Source organism: Salmo salar, chromosome 24 (genome assembly GCF_965601325.2).
Source record: "Salmo salar chromosome 24, fSalSal1, whole genome shotgun sequence".
Taxonomy (NCBI): domain Eukaryota; kingdom Metazoa; phylum Chordata; class Actinopteri; order Salmoniformes; family Salmonidae; genus Salmo; species Salmo salar.
Window position 1 is genome coordinate 43,373,719 of NC_138314.1, and position 22,680 is coordinate 43,396,398.

Sequence of the window (22,680 nt, forward strand, 5' to 3'; positions counted from 1 at the left end):
ATCTATATGTAATGATGAGATGTTCATGTCTCCGTCCTAACACTGGGAGTCTTTGACCCAATGGAGAGAAAGCATTCGACAGGCTTAGGTCTGCATACTTTACACATAGAAATCAGGGGCAGAAATCCCGGGGGGGGACGGGGGGGACACGACCCCCCCACCCTGGGAAAAATATGATTTGTCCCCCCCAATATATCACTGAAACATAACTATGTAATTTAAATAATATTAATAATACGCAATGAAAGCAATTGTGCTGATTATAGACACTTAATAGCTAGTTTTTAAGTTTCAAAAGATTGCGACCCCCCCCCCACCCTTTGCTTCACAATGGTTTGATCCACTGCCAGTTCCTTAGCTTGCAGGTAACGTTAATCCAGTCATTCGCGCACACACACTAGCTGAATATGCAGAGCTAGCGCGCAAATATTAACTATTAAGCTAGCTAGTACCTATTCCATTTATGTGGCGTCGTCAAAGATGGAATCTTTGCTATCGTCAATTTATTCCAAGATCAGCATGCATGTAAGTTAGTGCTTCAAAGTCCCTGTGATAAGGTTAGCGATAAACTGAACAGAACTACACTCTCTTCTACCATTGTTTTAAATATATTTAATGGTCTCGTTGCAAAAGCTAAATTGTCGCAAGGGAACTTTTATTTATATATTTTATTTCACCTTTATTTAACCCGGGTAGCAAAGATTATAGCAAACACCACTGAATTGGTGCTCGCTAGCTTTGCAAATTCAGCTATTGTTAGAAGCCAGCCAATATGAAACAAACGATTAAAATTACAAAAAGTTGCAGCATATGTTGTGTAAATGGTGAACTCATACAGCTGTCAACTCTTGTCACTGCAATCCGTTTCACATTTGCTAGCTACCTTTTAGATCGAAGCCCATATAGAATGATAGAAGATAAGATGATAGAAGCCCATTTCCTACTGTAAATAACCTAGCCAGCCAGCCAGCCAGCCAGGTATAAAAATGGCAGAAAAATAAAAGACGGACATCAGAGTATTTTTCAGTACACTAAAACGCAAAGTAAGAACCCTAGTAGCCTAATATCTCAAAGACTAGTTGATAAAATGTTCATAAGAAAGAAATGAAATTCTAATGGAAATGTTTCACAATGATGTCATTAGGCAGATTAGGCAACAGATGGCACACAGACAGCAGAGTTGGGGACAGATATGCAGGGACAGACTGGCAGAGACAGGGAGTCTCAGGTAAGTTTGTTGAGTCTTTGTTTGGCAACATTATGAAAGGTTCTCAATTTTTTTTAACTTGTAAAATAGGAACATAATTGGAAAATGCCATGGATACCCCCACTCTCAACTTAAACTGGTGACTGAACTAAGATTTGTTAAAGGCAATGGTATTGCTGTTGTGATTAGTTGTGTAGTTTTGGGTACCGGTAGTTAGGAGTACGGCAAACACCTTATTTCTTTGGTTCCTCAATATACATTTACCATATTAAACGTAGGCTATGTGTTACAGCACTACTTTTGGTGTCCCCCTCAGGAATTGCTCTTGAGAAAATGTAATGTAATTGTCCCCTCCAAAGTTGATATCAGATTTTCGCCCCTGATAGAAATGCATTGGGTTTATTCTGGACAGATTTTGGCGAGAGTGAGCCCTCTCCCTTCGCCTCTTCCTCCCTGTTGAAACTATACAGTATATACAAAAGTATGTGGACACCCCTTCAAATGAGTTATTTGCCGACAGGTGTATAAAACACAGCCATACAATCTCCATAGACAAACTTTGGCAGTATGGCCCGTATTGAAGAGCTCTGTGACTTTCGTAACGAAAAGTATTTCAGAATCTCTCAACTGACTGACATCCAGACTGTTGGGCATCATTCACTGCCGTAGTTTCATCATCTCTACTCGCTACTTCGACAATTTTCACCGCCTCTGCAACGGAGACCTTGTTGACAGCCCTGATCCTTCCTACTTTCACCTCCTTCACACTAACAGGCCATTCAGGGAACGTGATTCCCATCACAATTTCAACATCGTTCATCCTCAGACTCTTCAACAATGATATTCCATTTGCAAACACTTGACCGAACGTTTTACATTTATGACATTGGCTTTTGCTCTTAAGCTTGCACCGCATATCTCATATAGCCCAGTTTTACATGGATCGGGAGAACTTCTTTATCAAACATCAATAATACATTAATACTTTCCTCCTTTCTATTCACAGTACGGGTTAAAAACGACGTGAATCAAATACTCCTGGCATGTTCATCTTAAACCATGAAGCCTCAATATTCCTCGAGATGCCAGATATGACACCTTTTATCGGTGCCCTACTCCAAGAATCACAGCGTTCCACTTCATGCGTCGATAATTTGTGCATCCACAGTGCTTTCTCCTTTTAACGCACATGAAATCAACATCATACCACTCCTGGTCACTCTGAATGCATCATTCACCGTCTTTCCATGAATCGCACTCCAACAAGGAATGAGGAATCAAGCGTTACTTCTGTCCCGACATGCACTGCCAGCTGTGGGACCTTATATAAACAGGTGTGTTTCTTTCTAAATCAGGTCCAAACTATTTAATTGGCCACATGTGGATTTAAATCTAGTTGTAGTGACATCTAAAGGATGATCAAAGGAAATTGGATGCACTGAGATCAATTTGGTGTGTCATAGCAAAGTGGTGTGAATACTTATGTAAATAAGATATTTATGTTTTTCATTTTCAATACATTTGCAAAAAAAGTCTAAAAACATGTTTTCACTTTGTCATTATGGGGTACTGTGTGTAGATGGGTGAGAAAATGTAATAATGTTTTAATTCAGGCTGTAACATCAAAATGTGGAAGCATTATGAATACTCTGAAGGCACTGTATGTTTACTAGTCTGTCCACCAAACGTTTCAATTTGGGCCTCTCCACATCGGCCAATTCCACCGATTGTAAAGGGTTAAAACTATTATCTTGATGTTATGGATGGTCAGTCCATTCATCCATAGCTCTGTATGAATTTGAGTTGTTACATTTCTCCAACCTCATCCCTCAGATGTTTAGCAAAAAAAAGTGACCTCTTTGTTGGGGTGACGTTTAATTGTTGTTGGAATCCCAGATTGCTCCTTTAATTAAAGCACAATATATAGTACGAAAAAGCTGTTATCTGAGTAATAAATCCACAGTCACAAAGGAAGTGTACATAGGCCTAAGTGTTTTTAATCAATGCTCAACATTTAACCATGAAAATCATATTTTATGCAACACAGGAAAATGAAAAGACTTTAATGTTCAATCCTTTGATCATCGTTTATTCAGCAGCTTCTTTGCCCTGTAAGAAGAAAGACAGGAATGGATCAGTATTAATTATAAACATGCTAAAGATATAACACTATAAAGCATGATGGACCAAGCATGGACTAAGCTTTATTTTTCATTTTTGAAGTACCAAATTAGTTTGAATGAATCTTTTTTGTTGTTGCCCTGATGTGCTTCTTGGAGATGTTCAATACATTTGAGTGAGTGTAAAAGGTCAGTATTGACCTCAGTGAAGGCTGAATCATAGGTGGTGTTGATGTGATCATATCTGAAGATGAGTCAGGTGTAGGTTCAGCAGCATCTCTGTACCTTCCCACTGTCGCGGGTCTTGGCTCTGAGCTTGTTGACTTGAGTCTCAGCGATGTCAGCACGCTCCTCAGCCTCCTCCAGCTCATGCTGAACCTTCCTGAACTTAGACATGTTTTGGTTAGCTGCTTCCTCCTGGGTGAGGGGAAATAGGAGAGCATAACATCAGCATTTAAATAGGGAGATGGATGATACAGCAGAGAAAGTGAGTTGCAGAACGGTGGATCAAACCACTGACTCCAGGGGCGGCAGCACCACCACTAGACCAGCCCCCGGAACAGTAAATAAATATTCAACCCCCTCTTCTTTAAGTTTCTAACAACACATAGGCATAGAGATGTATGGGAGGCTCTCAGAAATGTACATGTTCTTCAGTTGAGTCATTGTGGACTGATGTGTGGTAGCACTTACACTAAACTATATGGACATTCAGTTTTGTAATGTCTACTAGGGGGGAAAAATATATCTTTTTGAATGTATGATTTCAGAGTATTTGACTATGACTCACCGCTTCCTCAGCCTGCCTCTTGTAGGCCTTGACTTTCATCTGCAGCTTATCTACAAGGTCCTGAAGTCTGCTAACGTTCTTCTTATCCTCCTCAGTCTGTGGGAGAGGATCAAAGAATCAATAGCACATAGTTTTATACACAAACCTGTCTGTGTTAGTGTCAAGTGTGTGAAGAAGACACTTTCTCTTACCTGGTAAGTGAGCTCCTTGACTCTGCGCTCATACTTGCGGACTCCCTTGACCGCGTCTACACCTCTTCTCTGCTCGGCCTCCACCTCAGTCTCGAGCTCACGCACCTTTGTGGAAGAAATTAACGTAGACATTTGAGGTGGTGAAATCAGACGGAACAAATCAAATCTTTTCAAAACAGGTATATTATTCTACTCAGTCAAAGAGGCACAATTGTTGTCTGTTTCTATGTAGTTTAACTTTTTGAATTGAAGGGTCTGTAATGATAACAGCTTTTCATTGTCTAGGTGGATTATTGACAGAAAGTCATAACTCAATGGTCCTGTGTATTTTATTATAATGAAATAAATGTCCAGCATTCATTCTTTCAATCCACCCTAATCCACCCTGCTGTTAACTCACCCTGGACTCTAGTTTCTGGAGCTGCTTCTTGCCTCCCTTCATGGCCAGATTCTCAGCCTCATCCAGGCGGTGCTGCAGGTCCTTGACTGTCACGTCCAGGTTCTTCTTCATCCTCTCCAGGTGAGAGCTGGTGTCCTGCTCCTTCTTCAGCTCCTCAGCCATCATGGCTGCCTGGAATGGTCATTTGTTGAATTTATGCACCAATTGGCACCAATCATAGTCTCTCTAGACAGATGTGTTGCCTCCCAGACAGATGGGTTACCAACGTTCCAGCATACATGGGTGCACTAAAACAACCGTCGGCTTGGCAGAGAGGAAAGGGCAGAGTGGGACGCCGTAAAATCTGTCCAGAACCCTGCCAAACATTTACAGTTGCTAGCTAGATGAAGCATATTGTCAATTAGTGTATTTCACAAGTACATGTAAGTAGTTTACAATGCGTCATGATGATAATAGTAATAGTAATAATAATAATGACTGGCTGTGACTTAAATTAGCCTAGCTATCTGTGTCCGCATTGTGTGTCTGCCTTTGTCATGTTTCCGTTGAGATTATTTCTAAGCCCCGCCTGGCCAAACTCATGATTTGTTGGTAGATTTGTCTGTCTGAAGAGCACCTACCCCAAATTGGCCAAAAAAATCTGACACATTTCTCAGACCAAGTGCTGTTGCCCTACATCTGGGATTTCCAAAACTACACCAATCATAACTTCCCTCTGAGATCCTTGTTGTGGTTAACCAGCCCAGCTACCATTGGCCCTTTGGGACAAATCAAGTTGACATTATTCAATCGATCATAAGGACTCACATCAGTGATGGCCTTTTTGGCTTTCTCCTCTGCGTTCCTGGCCTCCTGGACAATGTCGTCCACCTCTCCCTGCACCTGCACCAGGTCAGTCTCCAGCTTCTTCTTGGAGTTCAGAAGGCTGGTGTTCTGGAGGAGGAAACAAGACGATTTGTTTTGATGCTCAAGAGAACTTACAAGTCACAGGGCAGAAATTATGAAAATGTGAAAGGCAGCAGTGTCGAATTCAAGATGCTTGGTTGTGCTTCATTAGAAATGGCTTTTCACCCATACCTGGGAGTGCAGCAGTCCGACGCGCTCGCTGGCGTCTATCAGCTCAGTCTCAGCCACTTTGCGGCCTCTCTCTGTCTGCTCCAGAGCAACTCTCAGCTCCTCAATTTCAGCCACCATCAGGCCGTTTCTGCGCTCCACCATGGCTGCCTGCTCCTTCATGTCCTCTGAGGCACGGACGGCGTCATCAAGGTGCAATTGGGCATCCTGGGGTTCACAATGACATAGGTTCATTAGGACTCATTGGCAAGTAGGGGCGATACTGTCATTGATAGAAATGTCAATTGGTAAGAATTTCCCCAGTTTCACAGTATATTAATCCACTATTCAATTCCTCTGTTCTCTTCTTTTCTACAGATTCACAAACAAATACCTCCCCATGTTCAGATGTTTGAGCCTGATGTCCCAGTCCCTTTACCTTGAGCTGTCCCTGGACGTTCCTCAGCTGTTTCTGGGACTCAGCGGCCTGCCTGTTGGCGTGGCTCAGCTGGATCTCCATCTCGTTCAGGTCTCCCTCCATCTTCTTCTTCACCCTCAGGGCGTCATTCCTGCTCCTGACCTCAGAGTCCAGGGTGCTCTGCATGGAGTCAACCACCCTCTGGCTGTTCCTCTTGATCTGCTCCATCTCCTCATCCTTCTCAGAGATCTTCCTGTCCACCTCACCCTTGATCTGGTTCAGCTCCAGCTGCACACGCAGAATCTTGGATTCCTCGTGCTCCAGTGTGCCCTGGACAAAGAGAAACAGTCAAGCGAATTGTCTTTATTACATTTGGATGTGTATAACACAAGGAATGAAATATATATGACAACAATAAACACCAGTACAGGGAACATTAGACTGTTGCTGGAATTGGCAGGGTTTCTTAAACTATGGGTCAGGACCTAAACTGGGGCCTGGGCATGTCAGAGGTGAGTCGCGAGTTATGAAAATATATTTATAATCACACACTATTTCTTCTTAATTTGGGTCATGGGAGGACGATTTGGGTCTCATGAGGATGGTCAATTTCTCTTTTGAGTCTCGAGCTGAAAAAGTTTTAGAAGCCCTGGGCTAGTGTAACACTCCTTTTCACATCATGCAGTTGTAGTTTGTACCTCAGCCTCCTCCAGAGCGGTCTGGATCTCAGACTTCTCTGTCTCCACAGTCTTCTTGGCCTTCTCCAGCTCATGGATGCTCTTGCCAGTCTCTCCGATCTGCTCAGTCAGGTCAGAGATCTCCTCTGCACACACAAACAAAGGAGCAGTTTAGACTTTAGATTTTCAGTGGAAATAACCAATACTCTCAAGTTGACATTAAATCATAATAACAGTTCATTAAAGAACAGCACTTCATACGGTCTTGCAAATCTAATTGCCCTGCACTTCCTTGGGTTTTTCAAAGCAATACCGATTACTAAATCATAATATTTCAAAGTGTACATAAAAACACTGAGATGGTGTGAAAAGTAATTTTGATGATTACAGTTTCTTCCATTTTCAAAACACTAGTCAAACATGAACCCAATAGATATTTTTTCAAAATCTCACGTTGCAGGTTCTTGTTCTCTCTCTTCAGAGTCTCCAGATGATCCAGAGCCTCCTCGTAGGAGTTCTTCATCTTGAAGAGTTCAGTGCTCATAGAGCGAGCCTCCTTCTGAGCTCCTTCCAGCTCAGCCTGGCCCTCCTCATACTTCTGCTTCCACTCTGCCAGAACCTAGGGAAATCCATGGGATTTTCATTAGAAGTCAGTAATGAAGAGTTTTGAATCAGAAACATTTTACTTCAATTGATCACATGCAGCAGACAGAAAATTCATTTTCACCTTGTCAAAGTTCCTCTGCTTCTTGTCGAGGTTGGCGGCCATTGCGTTGGCTCTCTCAACGTCAATCATGAGGTCCTCCACCTCTCCCTGCAGCCTCTGCTTGGTCTTTTCCAGGGAGGCGCACTTGGAGTTGGTCGCCTCAATGGTCTCCTCAGCCTCCTGCAGACGCTGGGCCAGCTTCTTCCTGTTGGACGATAAGATGGTGGTTTTTATTGTGACCAATTTGTTGCAAAACAAATGCTACAATAAGTTACAATACATATTGATGTAACATTTTCTCAGAGCCCCCTACCACCCTCACCATCCACACCCTATATTTGAGTTTTTGCTGTTGCGTGTGACTCACTTGGCCTCCTCCAGCTCCTCTGTGCGTTGGATGGCATCAGTTTCATACTTAGTCCTCCACTGAGCCACCTCGCTGTTGGCCTTGGACATTCCACGTTGCAGCTCTGCCTTGGCCTCCTGCTCCTCTTCAAACTGCTCTCTCAGGAGGTCACAGTCATGGCGGGCAGACTGGACACCGTGGGCCAGTGCGTTTTTAGCCTGTGAGAGACAAAGATAAAGACAAAAAGAGTAAAACAAATGACAGTAGAAGTCTGAGGTGGCGTAGTCACAATCTTTTTGAAGATTTGGCTCTAAACTCTGTGGTCGGTGGTGTCCATTTTGGATTCCTTACCTTGACCTCCTCCTCAACCAGTCTCTTCAGCTCCTCAACCTGCTGGGTGAAGGCCTGTTTGCCTCTTGTCAGCTGAGACACCAGGCCTTCCTTCTCCTCCAGCTGGCGTCCAAACTCACCTGCAGGGATAGAGGGACATCTTGTTAATGGGGTCTCTGTTCACTACAATTGAAAATGTATTTTGAGGTATCGTAGGGCAATGTTAGGTGGTGAATAGTACAGTAGAATCTACAATATGTGGACCGGACTTTATAGATGCAGCCCCCAACACGTTATTGTACACTACGTTGGTTTTTTGTTCATTGTTGATGGTACCATTTTCTGTCAGGAGTCTGGCCCTCTGTCCGCTGATGTCGTTGACCTGGCGAACATTCTCATCATTCTTAGTCTTGAGCTCGCTCAGCTGGTCCTCAAGAGTACGGCACATCTTCTCCAGATTTCCCTGTTAGTGAAACAAGTTCCATCATTACTTTATATATGGGACTCCTGTCAACTTCAGTTCACTTGAATATTAATGAAGTTGACCCCCCTTAACACTGCTTGACCAAAACATCACTACTCACCTTAGCCTTGGCGACAGCCTCCATGTTGCTGGAGAGGTCATCAATCTCCATCTTGTACTCACTCTTCTCTTTCTCCAGCTTCTGCTTGACACGTTGAAGGTTGTCGATCTGCTCCCCGAGCTCAGCCACACTATCGGCCTGCTTCTTGCGCAGAGCGGCGGCTGTGGCCTCATGCTGCAAGGTGGACTCTTCAAGATCACGACGCAGCTTCTGGAACTCAGCCTCGCGCTTCTTGTTCATCTCAATCTGAGCAGCAGTGGCGCCTCCGGCCTCCTCCAGCCTCTCGCTGATCTCCTCAAGTTCCCTGGAGAGATCGGCCCTCTGCTTCTCAACCTTAGCCCTGGCAGCACGCTCAGCCTCAATTTCCTCCTCCAGCTCCTCAATACGGGCCTAGAACAGGGGGCAGGAGCAGGGGGAATGAACACTACAATACAGTTGAAACACTAATGAATAAGAGTTTGTATATTTTGCATAAATGTGTAAATAAAAAGTCAGTTACACTAATATATTAAATGTGCCAACCAGTGTCCCATGTGCCAACCAAAACCACAATGGTAAGAAGCACCATCTTCAAACTTACTGAGCCATCAGAAGCCACCAGGAAGAATGTGTGCTACCAGAATACATCTTTGAAGGAAATGATTTAGGTGTGTTCTTTCCTGTACTGGAGCATAGATCCTGTTTTACCTGGAGTTCCTTGATCTTCTTCTGTAGCTGAGCTCCCAGAGACTGCTCATCCTCAATCTTGCTGAGGAGCTGGGTGGTCTCAAAGTCCTTCCTAAGAAACACAAACACGTCGATTGCAGAGTTGATTTTGGTTTGATAGTGTAACGGGAGAATATCATACCATTCACTTTTTCTTTTAAGAATCACATGCAAATGCTAATTCATAATTACAAGAATATGTCAAGAACAACCATTATGATCAATATGACAGTAATACTGTAAACATTTGTTTTTGTTTACTTCTTGATTTTCTCATCAGACTGCTGCTTGTCATTCTCCAGGTCCATTATGGACTCCTGGGCCAGTTTCAGATCTCCCTCCAGCTTTCTCTTGGCTCTCTCAAGGTCCATACGGAGCTTCTTCTCTTGCTCCAGAGAACCCTCAAGCTACAAGATAAAAACACACACGTATTGTTCAAATCTAAATAACTGAAGATAATATCATTTTATCATGTCCAAAATGTCAAACTCCACTCACGTCGTCCACTTGCTGTTCCAGCTTGGTCTTGGACTTGGTCAGAGTGTTGACTTTGTCCTCCTCTGCCTGCAGGTCGTCCAGTGTCTGCTGGTGGGCCTCTTGGAGGGCTTTCTTCTCTTTGGTCAGCTTGGCAACACTCTCATCCATAGACGCCATCTCCTCGGTCAGGTTTTTAACCTGAAAACAGCCACAGCCAAAATTACTCATTGGTCACATCACCATAAAGGAGAGATTGAGTTAGATATATATTTCATTTAGATTAATTAATAATGTCAACAAATACTGTACTATAGATTCAACACTAGATGGTTGTGTACTCCATGCCAGTGTACTAAGGAAGGGGAAGTCAGAAACGAGGGGGGAGCAGAACATGCAACGGATGTGGGAAGTACCCCGAAACTGACATTCCACTATTTTGGGTCTTGATTTTCCCTGCACCCACAAAACAACTTGAATTCAATTTCTGTTTAGCTACGTTTTGAGTTGGTTATTGTTTGGATTATTGTTTTGTTAGACTGTCTACGAGACCTTGTTTTCGGTGGCATGCTTCTCCTTCTCCACTTTGGCCAAGGTGAGCTCCAGGTCATCAATGTCCTTCTTCAGCTCAGAGCACTCATCCTCCAGCTTCCTCTTCTTGGCAGTCAACTCAGCATTCATCTCCTCCTCGTCCTCCAGCCTCTCGGTCGTCTCTTTGAGTTTGGCCTCCAGCTGGATCTTGCTCTTGATGAGCCCCTCACACCTTTCCTCAGCATCGTTCAGATTCTCTGAATCCTGGTTTCAGAACAGCAGAAAAAATCTGCCGCTTCACTTTGTGTATCAACAGATGGACGTAATTTAGTCAAAGAGGTCAGAGCAAATCAATAGAAATGCATGAAATATAGGTAGCCTTGCTAACATAGGTAATAGAAATACGTGACTTAGCCACATACGTCACAGTGTGATTGTGTGTGTGTTTGTTCGCGTGTGCATTCGTGTCTGTGATCATACGTGTGTAAATGTGCCGTCATGATGGTCGTTGCTCACTCACAGATGCGACTTGGAGCGCCAGGTCAGACCTCTCCTGCAGCAGAGACACCATCTTCTCCTCCAGCTCCTTCTTCTTGGCCAGAGCCTTGGCCAGGTCTGTCTGCATCTTCTCATAGTTCTCCTTCATGTTGGCCAGCTCCTTCTCAGTCTCAGCGCTCTGCAGCAGGGGCTTGATCTTGAAGTACAACTTCATCCATGGCCAGGTTTTAACATTCATGAATGAACGGATGTTGTACTGGATGGAGAAGATGGAATCTCTGGTCGACAGAAAGACAGAGTGGTATGGTGAGTGACATGTTTAATGAAGCTACATTCTGGTATTCCAAGAACCACAAAACTGACCCCCCCCCCCGATACTTTTGTGTACAGCTGAGGAATGGGGCTAGGGAAATGTAACCCCTCTTGAATTCATAGACAGATCTTTAGATGTGAGGACTGACAGCTCATGCTAAGCTCATGAGGCATTTTATATTCTTCAACAATAAATGGGCAAATATCGCACATTTAAATAACAATTCAACAGCTTTCCAAATCCCAAACTACAGCTTTAATAGAATATTATAAGACGTACTTCCTCATTCTGATCAACTCACATCATATACACTATGTGATCATAATGCATTAGATACAGCTGGTTGACGGAAAGCTTTGCCAAGATGTCTACTATTCCTTACCTCCTCTCCATCATCTTGGTGAACTCTCTCCTCATGAGGAATCCACGGCTGAGAGCCTGGACCATGCCGACCAGAGAGGCCAGCTTCTCATCTCTCATCTCCTCCAGGACACCCAGCAGACCGGCTTTGAAGAACACCTGAGACACAGGTAAACATGGTCAATGATGAAACCACAGTGAGATGGTGACAGATAAAAAGGGGCAGAATCAAAAGAAGAGGAACAACAACACTAGATTGATTTGAACAACATAAGCATTGAAATGCTTACAAACAAACTACGTGATTGGTTGTTTCTAAGTTGTTATTGTACAGTCGTAGAGAGTTAATGAACACAGATACAGATAACTGCAGCCATCCCTTTCCAACACAATGCACATGACAATGATTTGACTTTCTCTTCCATGCTTGTGATGTACGACTTTAAAGAAAACAACACTACATTGTTTTTACAGCTTTTCCATTACTTAAAGGGGCATTCTGCAGTTTACACATCTATTTTTGGGACTACATTTGCAGGGTGTTTGTGACTGACCTTGGTGTGTCCAAACTTGTAATCATCGTGATTCACATCAATGGACCCAAGCAGCTTCTCAGAAGCCTTCTTGTTGTCCATGAACTGGCCCTCAGGGATGACACTGGCATTCAGTACTTTGTACCTGAATGAGGAAAATGTTTAAACATCTGTTAAGTTGTAATAGGTCAATTATATTACATAAAGGTAAGACTACTCTGATGCTGTTAAAACTAGAGGTCGACCGATTATGATTTTTCAATGCCGATACCGATTATTGGAGGGCCAAACACCGCCGATACCGATTAATCGGCCGATTTATTCATTTATTTATTTGTTTGTAATGACGGCAATTACACAATACTGAATGAACACTTTTATTTTAACTTAATATAATACATCCATAAAATCAATTTTGCCTAAAAAATATAATGAAACATGTTCAATTCTGTTTAAATAATGCAAAAACAAAGTGTTGGAGAAGAAAATAATAGTGCAATATTTGCCATGTTAAAAAGCTAACGTTTAAGTTCCTTGCTCAGAACATTGGATGTTTTTATAGGCACTATAGTATTGCCAGGGTAACATTATAGCTTCCGTCCCTCTCCTCACCCCTACCTGGGCTCGAACCAGGCACACATCAACAACAGCCACCCTCGAAGCATCGTTACCCATCGCTCCACAAAAGCCCTTGCAGAGCAAGGGGAACAACTACTTCAAGGTCTCAGCACGAGTGACGTCACAGATTGAAACGCTATTAGCGCGCACCCCGCTAACTAGCTAGCCATTTCACATCGGTTACACCAGCCTAATCTTGGGAGTTGATAGGCTTGAAGTAATAAACAGCTCAAAGCTTGAAGCACAGCGAAGAGCTGCTGGCAAATGCACGAAAGTGCTGTTTGAATGAATGCTTACGAGCCTGCTGCTGCCTACACTGCTCAGTCAGACTGCTCTATCAAATATCAAAACATAGACTTAATTATAACATAATAACACACAGAAATACGAGCCTTAGGTCATTAATATGGTCAAATCCAGAAACTATCATTTCGAAAACAAAATGTTTATTCTTTCAGTGAAATACGGAATCGTTCCGTATTTTATCTAACGGTGGCATCCCTAAGTCTAAATATTGCTGTTACCTTGCACAACCTTCAAAGTTATGTCATAATTATGTACAATTCTGGCAAATTAATTACGGTCTTTGTTCGGAAGAAATGGTCTTCACATAGTTCGCAACGAGCCAGGTGGCCCAAACTGCTGCATATACCCTGACTCTGCTTGCACGGAATGCGGAAAAGTGACACAATTTCCCTAGTTAAAAGAAATTCATGTTAGCAGGCAATAATAACTAAATATGCTGGTTTAAAAATATATACTTGTGTATTCATTTTAAAGAAAGGCATTGATGTTTATGGTTAGGTACACATTGCTGCATCGACAGTGCTTTTTTCGCGAATGCGCTTGCTAAATCATCACTCGTTTGGCGAAGTAGGCTGTGATTCGATGAGAAATTAATAGGCACCGGATCGATTATATGCAACAAGCTAGATAAACTAGTAATATCATCAACCATGTGTAGTTAACTAGTGATTATGTTAAGATTGATTGTTTTTTATAAGATAAGTTTAATGCTAGCTAGCAACTTACCTTGGCTTCTTGCAGCACTCGCATAACAGGTAGTCAGACTGTCACGCAGTCTCCTCGTGTAGTGCAATGTAATCACCACAATCGGTGTCCAAAAATGCAGATTACCGATTGTTATGAAAACTTGAAATCGGCCCTAATTAATCGGCCATTTCGATTAATCGGTCGACCTCTAGTTAAAACCCTTGGAGCAGACCTTTGTGCGTGTGCATGTCCATGCTTGCACGTGTTTATTAGTAGTTGTGTGTTGTGTACCTCTGCTTGAAGTCAGCATAGATGATTCTGCTGGGGAAGCCCTTTCTGCAGATCCTGATACCCTCCAGAACACCATTACACCTGAGCTGGTGGATAACCAGGAAGTTCTCCATCAGACCTGGTAAAACAAACCAAGTCTCTTTTAATACTATTAAACAGATTAAAGATTAGTTTGTTAAGGTTACTGATACTGAACTGATAAGATGTCATATTTAACTCAACATGTATTGTACCTGGAGTCTTTGACTCGTTGGGGATCAGGCAGCGCACAAAGTGAGGATGAGTGCTCCTCAAGTTGGTCATCAGCTTATGTAAGTTCTCCTGTAAGAGGGTTACAAAGCATTTTCTCACAAATCATTCATGATAATCAATGCACCTTTTGAAGGACTGAATATCCACATTTCAGAAGCTCACCCTGAACTGGGAGGACACAGTCTGCATGGAACCTCCCTTCTTCTTGCCTCCCTTCTTGGTATTATCTGTTCAAATGGGCAAAGTAAAAGATAACTAAACAAGTCCATTTCCTGTAGCGGGCGGAATAAATAGAATAATAATAATAATAAGAGTATGTAAGAAATCTAGAGTGGTGCTGTCTTCAGCAAGCACACTAATTAGAAATGAGACAATATGGGGTTAACTTCACACTCATCTTAACGCAAATGGTGCTAATGAGATTGTGTAAAATAACACCACTTAAATGTACCCAGTGAATAAACCTGAGAAATTGTGACACATTCCAAGACTTTAAAGAAAATGTGGATCTGAGTTGTAACTAGTGCTTAAATAAATCATTTGACGTGATGCTAGTCTTACCCTCAGGTGGAGCAGCGGGATACAGGGCAACCAACAGTTTGACTGAAGACTTCCCATACAGCTGAATAACTGAATCATTCAGAGGGTCCTTGTTCTTCTCCAGCCAGCCAGTGATGTTGTAGTCCACAGTACCGGCGTAGTGCACCAGGGAGAAGTGGGCCTCTGCCTTGCCTTTGGCAGGCTTGGGCTTCTCAAACGCCTTGGTTTTGCCAAGATGCTGGGCGTACAGCTTGTCCTTGAAGGTAGTGTCTGAAGACTTGGGGAACATGCACTCCTCTTCAAGGATGGAGAAGATACCCAATGGCTTTACGAAAAGAGATGTATATCAAATTAGTGATATTTACATTTAGGATCACATTCATTCCTTTAGCAAACATGCTGTTATAGGATTATATTCACTTAGGGGCAAATAACAGGAAACATATTGAGTTATCAACAGTCAGATACGTTATACCCCAGTGATAATATCTCACACAGCGCTCCCTATGAGCTTTGCTGTTGTGGTCCATTATAATCCTCAGACAGCTTACCTTCTCAATAAGCTCAATGCAGGCAGCCAAGTCCATGCCGAAGTCAATGAAGGCCCAGACGATTCCCTCCTTCTTGTACTCCTCTTGTTCCAGGACGAACATGGTGTGGTTGAAAAACTGTTGCAGTTTCTCATTGGTGAAGTTGATGCACAGCTGCTCCATGCTGTTGTACTGTTAATGGAAGCTTATAAGTGATCATTTCATCATACAAGGCTGTAATCCCTCTCAATCACAACTAACTGTCTTGTTCTGGTCTCATACTCACATCAAAGATCTCAAACCCAGCAATGTCCAGCACACCGATATAGAACTGCCTTGGATTCTTGGTGTCCAACATCTCGTTGATACGGATGACCATCCACAAGAACATCCTCTCATAGATGGACTTAGCCAGGGCACTCACTGAGTTATTAACCTGCAATGATTATACCTTCAATGAATACATGAGATATTGACCATGTCTAGTGATAAGGTGATGAGAGCTTGGGGAAAAACAACATCACTATTCAAAATAAGCTATGCACTCGTCCCCAAAATAATTGCGGTGGAGAGAAAATGGTTGATGCTGTGTTTGACTGCCTTACCTGAGGCACAGTCTGTCCCTTAGTCACATACTCGTTGCCGACCTTCACTCTGGGGTAGCACAGAGCCTTCAACATCTCAGCTGAGTTCAGGCCCAGCAGGTAGGCGATTTTATCAGCCACTGGAGAGAGAAACAACAACAGACTTAGGCACACAAGATGTTTCTGATGTCACACTAACAAAACACTTTGTTCAACTCTTTTGTGGATTAGGTTTTGATTTTCACCCGCATCCATTTCAAATCATTTCTGGAGGTTGGAATTTGGTCTCCAAAATCTCCTACCTGACTTTCATGTGGCACTGTCTGTTTTACATGTTCCATTTCTATGCTGGAGACTGGGAATGGGGCTAATGCTCTACATATTGTATATCTATGACTGGGACTCACCTTCTGTGCCGTCTGGCTCGGCCTGCTCCTCACGCTGCTTCTGCTTGAATTTCAAGTTTCCATGGTGCAGTACAGCTCCTGTCAGCTTGTAGATACCCACCTTCTCCTCATTGGTGAAGCCCAGGATTGTAATGGCATCCTGGCATTAGAGAGGAAGTACAACAGTGATGAAGTGAACAGCAGATTGCTCAGTTCCAGCTCACTCCAGAACAAATGGGATGGATAGATTTCACTGGCTTCTCAGCTCCACATGATACCGCTTGGCCAACACACTAGTAGATGGCAGCACAAAAGGAGTTTTACATTGTTCCACAGGCCACTTAATGGCACTCTCTTGTGGATGTTTTACATGTATGTGCCTCAAGGTGAAGTGTGAAGGCATGAAGAGTGCCTTGAGGCACATGCCTAACTAACACAGGGCATTTAGTTGGAATTGCACAATGCATTAAGTGTGTATGGTGGTCCTACCCATTCCATATGTAGAGTTTGGTTAACCCTTTGTATAACTCACGTCTGTGGCATCCAGCTCTTCCTTGTCGTTGATGCTGGCCACAGTGATCTGACCCTGGCTGCACATGGGGAAGTCATAGGGGTTGGTGGTGATGAGTGACATTTCTGTGGACAGCGGAGAACGGCTTGTCAGTTAAATCTCTCAGAATTCTTCTGTCCTACCTTCACAGTATCTCTCCCTCCTTTACTCAATACATGGGACTCAAGGATACATGTAGTATATAATAAATAGCATCATAAAAGGCTCCTGGACTGATGCATCACAGTGCATTACTTCATTGATCTTCCCCAAAGACCTGACCCATGTCTAGATGTCTTGTTACCTTGGAATTGTAATGGTATTTTATTTTTTATTTTACAAGTTCCACAGATGGTGGGAATAATTTCCCCTGAACCTCTGCTTTGCCGTACCAACAATCTCAGGTTTGTGGTTGGTCATCATCTGGAAGAAGATGTGGTAGCCTCTCTCATCGGGCAGCTGGAAGGACACTCTGGACTTCTCCAGCAGGTCTGAGAGACAAAGAGAGCGAGACAGAGACAGAGAAAACGAGAGAGAGAGAGAGAGAGACGGAGACAGAGAGAACATGAGATACAAATAATTGTGATGATATGATCTCCAAAAAATGATCTCTGTGAATTTAGAAAAGCATTGAGAAACAAGGAAAACCAACTCACAGGTCTCAATGTCAGCTTTAGCCAGTTTTCCTCCTTGGAAGTGAATCCTGATGAATTTACCCTATAGTAGAGCATGGAGGTTGGAGATAGGTCAACTAAATAAATGTAACATCTTACTTTGATAGACCCCTTTAGATGTTACAGTTTGTTGGACATCTATTGATGCAGCAACAGAGAACTACTGAAATAAATGTTTACAATATAAGATAACTTCCACAGTGTGCCCTTTATACTTACAAAGCGAGACGAGTTGTCATTCCTCACTGTCTTGGCATTACCGTAAGCCTCCAGCAGAGGGTTAGCAGCAATGATCTGATCCTCAAGAGACCCCTGATTGAGACAAACACAAGTTGCTCAGAAACTGGTAAAGTGGTCAAGTTTGTTTTTCTAGATTTTTTTGGAACATTCATTTTCATTGAAACAGGTTTTGACACCCAACCAATCTGAAAGGTGTTAAAAAGAGAAACATAAGCACAACAGACCTGCATTTTGTTGGGGTCCACTTCCTTCTTGGCACCAGACACTGCAATGGTGGCAAAGTACTGAATAACACGCTTGGTGTTGACAGTCTTTCCTGCACCGGATTCTCCACTGGTTTATATGACAGAGAAACAGGGGTTTTAGTTACATGTTTGAGTGCAAAATTGGCTTTCACTAAGAAATAGCATTGAACAATTTCACTGTTGACCTGTTTTCTAACATAAATAATGAACAAATATTCCCACTCATCGAATCATTATTACACATTGCCTAATCCATTCATAATGTCATGTATGTTCTTCACACCAAGTGACCAAACATATTACAATAGAAACCCTCTCTCAAGTGACATTTTAGTAAACAACTTACGTAATCAGGACGGACTGGTTCTCGTTATCTGTAACCAAAATACATATTGCTTATCATACCCAAGGAGCATTATGGGTACATTATAGCATTCATAGCATCATCATGAATTTCAGTATGGAACACTCTCCATTCAAGGCCAGTGAAATCAGATATTCCCATCAAACTGTTCTTGACCTAGACTAGAAAACACTAGATACACACTTAGAAAAGAGGGTTCCTCAAGGGTTCTTTGGGAAGGGTGATGGTTCTATGTGGAACCATAATGACTCAGAGAACCCTTAGAGCTCTTCAATGGTTCTTTGCAGTTGAGAAAAGGATCTTTCCTCTTTTAGTGATAATTAAAATGTAGGGGCGGCGGCTCATTAGAATATTTTGGGGTGTGGTTTACTCACAGCTCGTTTTTGTTCAACTGTGAGTGAGACTGTCATTCCAGTTTATCTAATCTGTTGTGTACTGTCATCACAATGCAGGGAGCCTAGTGGTTAGAGTGTTGAGCCAGTAACTGAAAGGTTGCTTGTTTGAATCGTTGCGCTGACAAGGTTAAAATTACTCCAGGTGTACCTTTGATAATGGCTGACACTGGCCACGACCCCACTCTCTGAGGATGTTTGGATGTGCAAAAAAAAAATACATTTCTATTTCACACACGTGTACACACTTGTATTATAAGTATGTATGTAAAACAGGGCAAATATAAGCACTTACTAAATGATTAGTATGGCCAGTGCTTGTGTCTTGTGAAAGACTAGTGTGTGTGTGTGTGTGGCCTTGCGTTTTTTGAGAACTAAAATCAGTGTTGTTTAATTCTCTCCATAGGAACCCCCTTCGTTCCAGAGCTAACACACCTGATTTAACTTGTCAATTAACTAATAATAAAACCTACAGAATTGTAACTTATTATGACTAATCAGAAAAAAGAACCCTTATGGTTATTCAAAAGGTTCTTTGAAAGAATCGTTCTCCATTAAGGTTCTATATAGAACCATTTAGAAGGTTTCTATATGGGACCAAAAAGGGTTGTAATGACAGCGGAACCCTTTTTGATGTTGTCTTGGTAGAACCACAGGAAAGGCCTTTGTAGCACCATAAAGAGATCCACTATTGTTTCAAGCCAATTAACCCTAAAGAGAACCATTTATTTTCAGTGTGTACCTCTCTAAAGCATATTTTTACTTCCATCCATCCATCCATCCATCCATCCATCCATCCATCCATCCATGAGAGCTAGTACCAATCTGCATGAACTGGAAGGCGTTGTCAGAGACGGAGAAGATATGGGGTGGAGCCTCCATCCTCTTCTTCCCTCTGTAGGCGTTAACAACCTCCATGTCGTACACGGGGAGCCACTTGTAGGGGTTCACCGTGGCACAGAAGAGCCCAGAGTAGGTCTGGATGAAAGTGATCAAATTAAATTAGGGGATTAACAAAATCTGATAGACTTTTCCCTGGATTTATGTGAGGATGTTGGTGTACTTCGGTTATTTGGGTCTGCAGTATTGGTATGTGTAGTACTGTATTGGTGTGTGTTTATGTGTAGTACTGTATTGGTATGTGTAGTTCTGTATGTGTTTATGTGTAGTACTGTATGTGTTAATGTGTAGCATTGTATTTGTTAATGTGTAGTACAGTATTAATATGTGTAGTACTGTACTTGTTCATGTGTAGTTCTGTATGTGTTAATGTGTAGTACTGTATGTGTTAATGTGTAGTACTGTATGTGTTAATGTGTCGCACTCTATGTATGTATTTTTAATGTTCATGTAATTGTGTACGTTTATGCAGATATCTTACATAGATCATCCATGCTGCATAACGCTCTTTGAGGTTATACAACACAGAGGCTTCATTCAGGTAGGTCATCATGGCCATGTCCTCAATCTTGTCGTATTTAGGGGGGTTCATCTCATAGACGTCTGCATCTTTGAACTCTTTTCCTTCCTGAAACAGTCAGAAATCTACATTACACACAGATCAAACTGGACTTGACTGAATGCTTTTTGCTCATTAAATACAAGTTCAGTCTTTTTTTAAATTCATACCTCCATTTAATCCTACTACTTTATCACCCACTGACACATACACTGAGTATACAAAACATTAAGAACACCTGCTCTTTCCATGACATAGACCAGGGATGGGGAACGTTGATGGGGGTTTGGGCTGCCAGTTTCCCATCCTTGACATAGACTGACCAGGTGAATCCAGGTGAAAGCTATAATCTCTTATTGATGTCACTTGTTAAATCCACTTCAATCAGAGTAGATGAAGGGGAGGAGACAGGTTAAAGAAGGTTTTTTAACCCTTGAGACATGGATTGTGTACCATTCATTTACGTCATTTAGCAGAAGCTCTTATCCAAAGCGACTGACAGTAGTGAGTTCATGCGTTTTCATACTGGTCCCCTGTGGGAATCAAACCCACAACCCTGGCTTTGAAAACACTATGCTCTACCAACTGAGTCACACTGGACCAGAGGATGAAGGACAAAATATTTAAGTGCCATTGAACGGGGTATGGTAGTCTGTGCCAGGCACACCGGTTGGTGTCAAGGACTGCAACGCTGCTAGTTTTTTTCACGCTCAACAGTTTCCCTTGTGTATCAAGAATATTTTACCAGCCTAAAGACATCCAGCAAATTTGTGGGAAGCATTAGAGTCAATATGGGCCAGCATCCCTGTGGAATGCTTTCGACACCTTGTGGAGTCCACATCCCAACGAATTGAGGCTGTTATTACTCAATATTGGTAGGTGACCCTAATGATTGGTGTACGCAGAGTACATAGTGATTCTTGATTTATATTTGTAAAAGAAAAAAAATCAATGCAATTTTTAAATAACAGCAATAAAAATTATGTTTGAATATTATATTCTAATTACAAAAAACAAGCAATGATTTTTTATCTCTTTTGTTACTGATTTTCAATTTTTTTTACTGTTGATGATTTTTTTTAATAAATAAAGTAATTGCACAAAATCGAACTTGAATTCTTTTCAAATCAGACTTACCTGCTTGGAGCCATCAGGATTGGTGACTGTCACAGTACACTTTCCGTCGGCCCTGGCAGTGACCAAACCCTTAAGGTACAGCTCTTTGACGTCTGACACATAACAAGCGTTCTTTGAGTCAAAGGGTGCAGCTTGTGCCTCCATCCTCTCCTTCTCAGGCTTACGGAGGTATATGGCAGCCTTGCCGTAGATTTGCATCTCCGCGTCCGTACTCATGGTGACGGATTACTAGGAAAGATATGAAACAAGACACATGATTGATTCTGTGGTGCTACCTTCCCAGTCAACAGAGTAAGGTGAAAGGTATCTCACAGAATATTTTCATCACTTTTTATGTGAAGACTCAAACCATTCCTCACCTTGTTTTTCCCCTCCTACAGATGAATTTGTACTTCTTGGAGGAACCTGTGAAACATTAGGGTGTTGTGAATATGCACAAGTCTAAAGTCCTATCATTTAGCCCCCGAAGGGCTAGAAAACGGCACCCTTCAACTCAATCATTACGGCCATGTCCAATTCAACTATTGGTGCAACTGGTAACTTTCATTTTCATAATGGCAACTCACTTTACTACATATTCTGTCAAGAATTCAAATAAATACCCCTGAAAACCCACTTACATTCTAGACCAACCCCTAACTTACAAACAAGTGCAGGAGCAACACTTTTAACCTCAATTAAAAGTTACAGATTTTAAGTAAAGCACATTTCAAGTTAAACACAATTTTTTTTTAAACTAACATTTTAAATCAATGACACTTGATTGCATATTTTCAAATAATACATAAGACAAGTAAAAATAAAATGCAGAACTCAATTCAAACAGTGCAGTTAGCTACTGCCTCAGATTCTGAACTCAAAGATGTTACAAATGTACAACTCTAAAGATGTGGAGAGAGTCTTACCACAGAGGAAGAAGGTATCTGACTTATGGATACTGGGTCCTCAGCCTCCTTATATCTGGTTGGAAGTGCCAACCCAGCAGAAGTTAATTATGGACCAGTCTGCTGAAGGAAATGGATTGGATGAGAGACCTCCCCCAGAGCTGTGTGTCTGTGTATCACCAGCTTCACCAACTTCCAGGAGCGTCACACTGCCATTACATGACTTCTTAATGGAATATTGGTCTGAATTCATTTTCAGTGAATTTACGCAAATGAGAAATGTCATTATTAATAGTTAGGACAAT

At 42.1% G+C, this 22,680-nt stretch overlaps 1 protein-coding gene across 1 annotated transcript; it reads right to left on the reverse strand.

Annotated features, from left to right (window-relative positions):
• Positions 1 to 3,182: 3,182 nt before the first annotated feature.
• Positions 3,183 to 22,462, reverse strand: LOC106597281 (myosin heavy chain, fast skeletal muscle-like). The gene is made up of 41 exons (XM_045706865.2): positions 22,397 to 22,462; positions 21,851 to 21,896; positions 21,492 to 21,719; positions 20,277 to 20,423; positions 19,717 to 19,873; positions 18,486 to 18,513; positions 18,119 to 18,227; positions 17,874 to 17,966; positions 17,637 to 17,697; positions 17,373 to 17,471; positions 16,963 to 17,066; positions 16,452 to 16,590; positions 16,066 to 16,184; positions 15,747 to 15,896; positions 15,482 to 15,652; positions 14,952 to 15,255; positions 14,553 to 14,617; positions 14,372 to 14,459; positions 14,139 to 14,256; positions 12,258 to 12,381; positions 11,726 to 11,862; positions 11,053 to 11,308; positions 10,554 to 10,796; positions 10,026 to 10,202; positions 9,789 to 9,934; positions 9,510 to 9,600; positions 8,823 to 9,212; positions 8,575 to 8,701; positions 8,260 to 8,378; positions 7,930 to 8,126; positions 7,584 to 7,767; positions 7,310 to 7,475; positions 6,878 to 7,002; positions 6,201 to 6,509; positions 5,786 to 5,989; positions 5,516 to 5,641; positions 4,709 to 4,879; positions 4,309 to 4,413; positions 4,118 to 4,213; positions 3,613 to 3,744; positions 3,183 to 3,316 (listed from the first exon to the last, which is right to left on the reverse strand). The coding sequence occupies exons 3-41, from the start codon at positions 21,705 to 21,707 to the stop codon at positions 3,296 to 3,298; spliced, it is 5,814 nt and encodes a 1,937-aa protein (XP_045562821.2). The 5' UTR covers positions 21,708 to 21,719; positions 21,851 to 21,896; positions 22,397 to 22,462; the 3' UTR covers positions 3,183 to 3,295.
• Positions 22,463 to 22,680: the final 218 nt, after the last annotated feature.

Coding starts and splice junctions, on each gene's coding strand:
- LOC106597281 (XM_045706865.2), bottom strand. CDS start 21,707: ATGAGTACGGACGCGGAGATGCAAATCTACGGCAAGGCTGCCATATAC. Junction 20,424..21,491: donor ATCCTGATGGCTCCAAGCAG/GTAAGTCTGATT, acceptor TGACTGTTTCAG/GAAGGAAAAGAGTTCAAAGA. Junction 19,874..20,276: donor ATGCAGCATGGATGATCTAT/GTAAGATATCTG, acceptor ACTTTCATCCAG/ACCTACTCTGGGCTCTTCTG.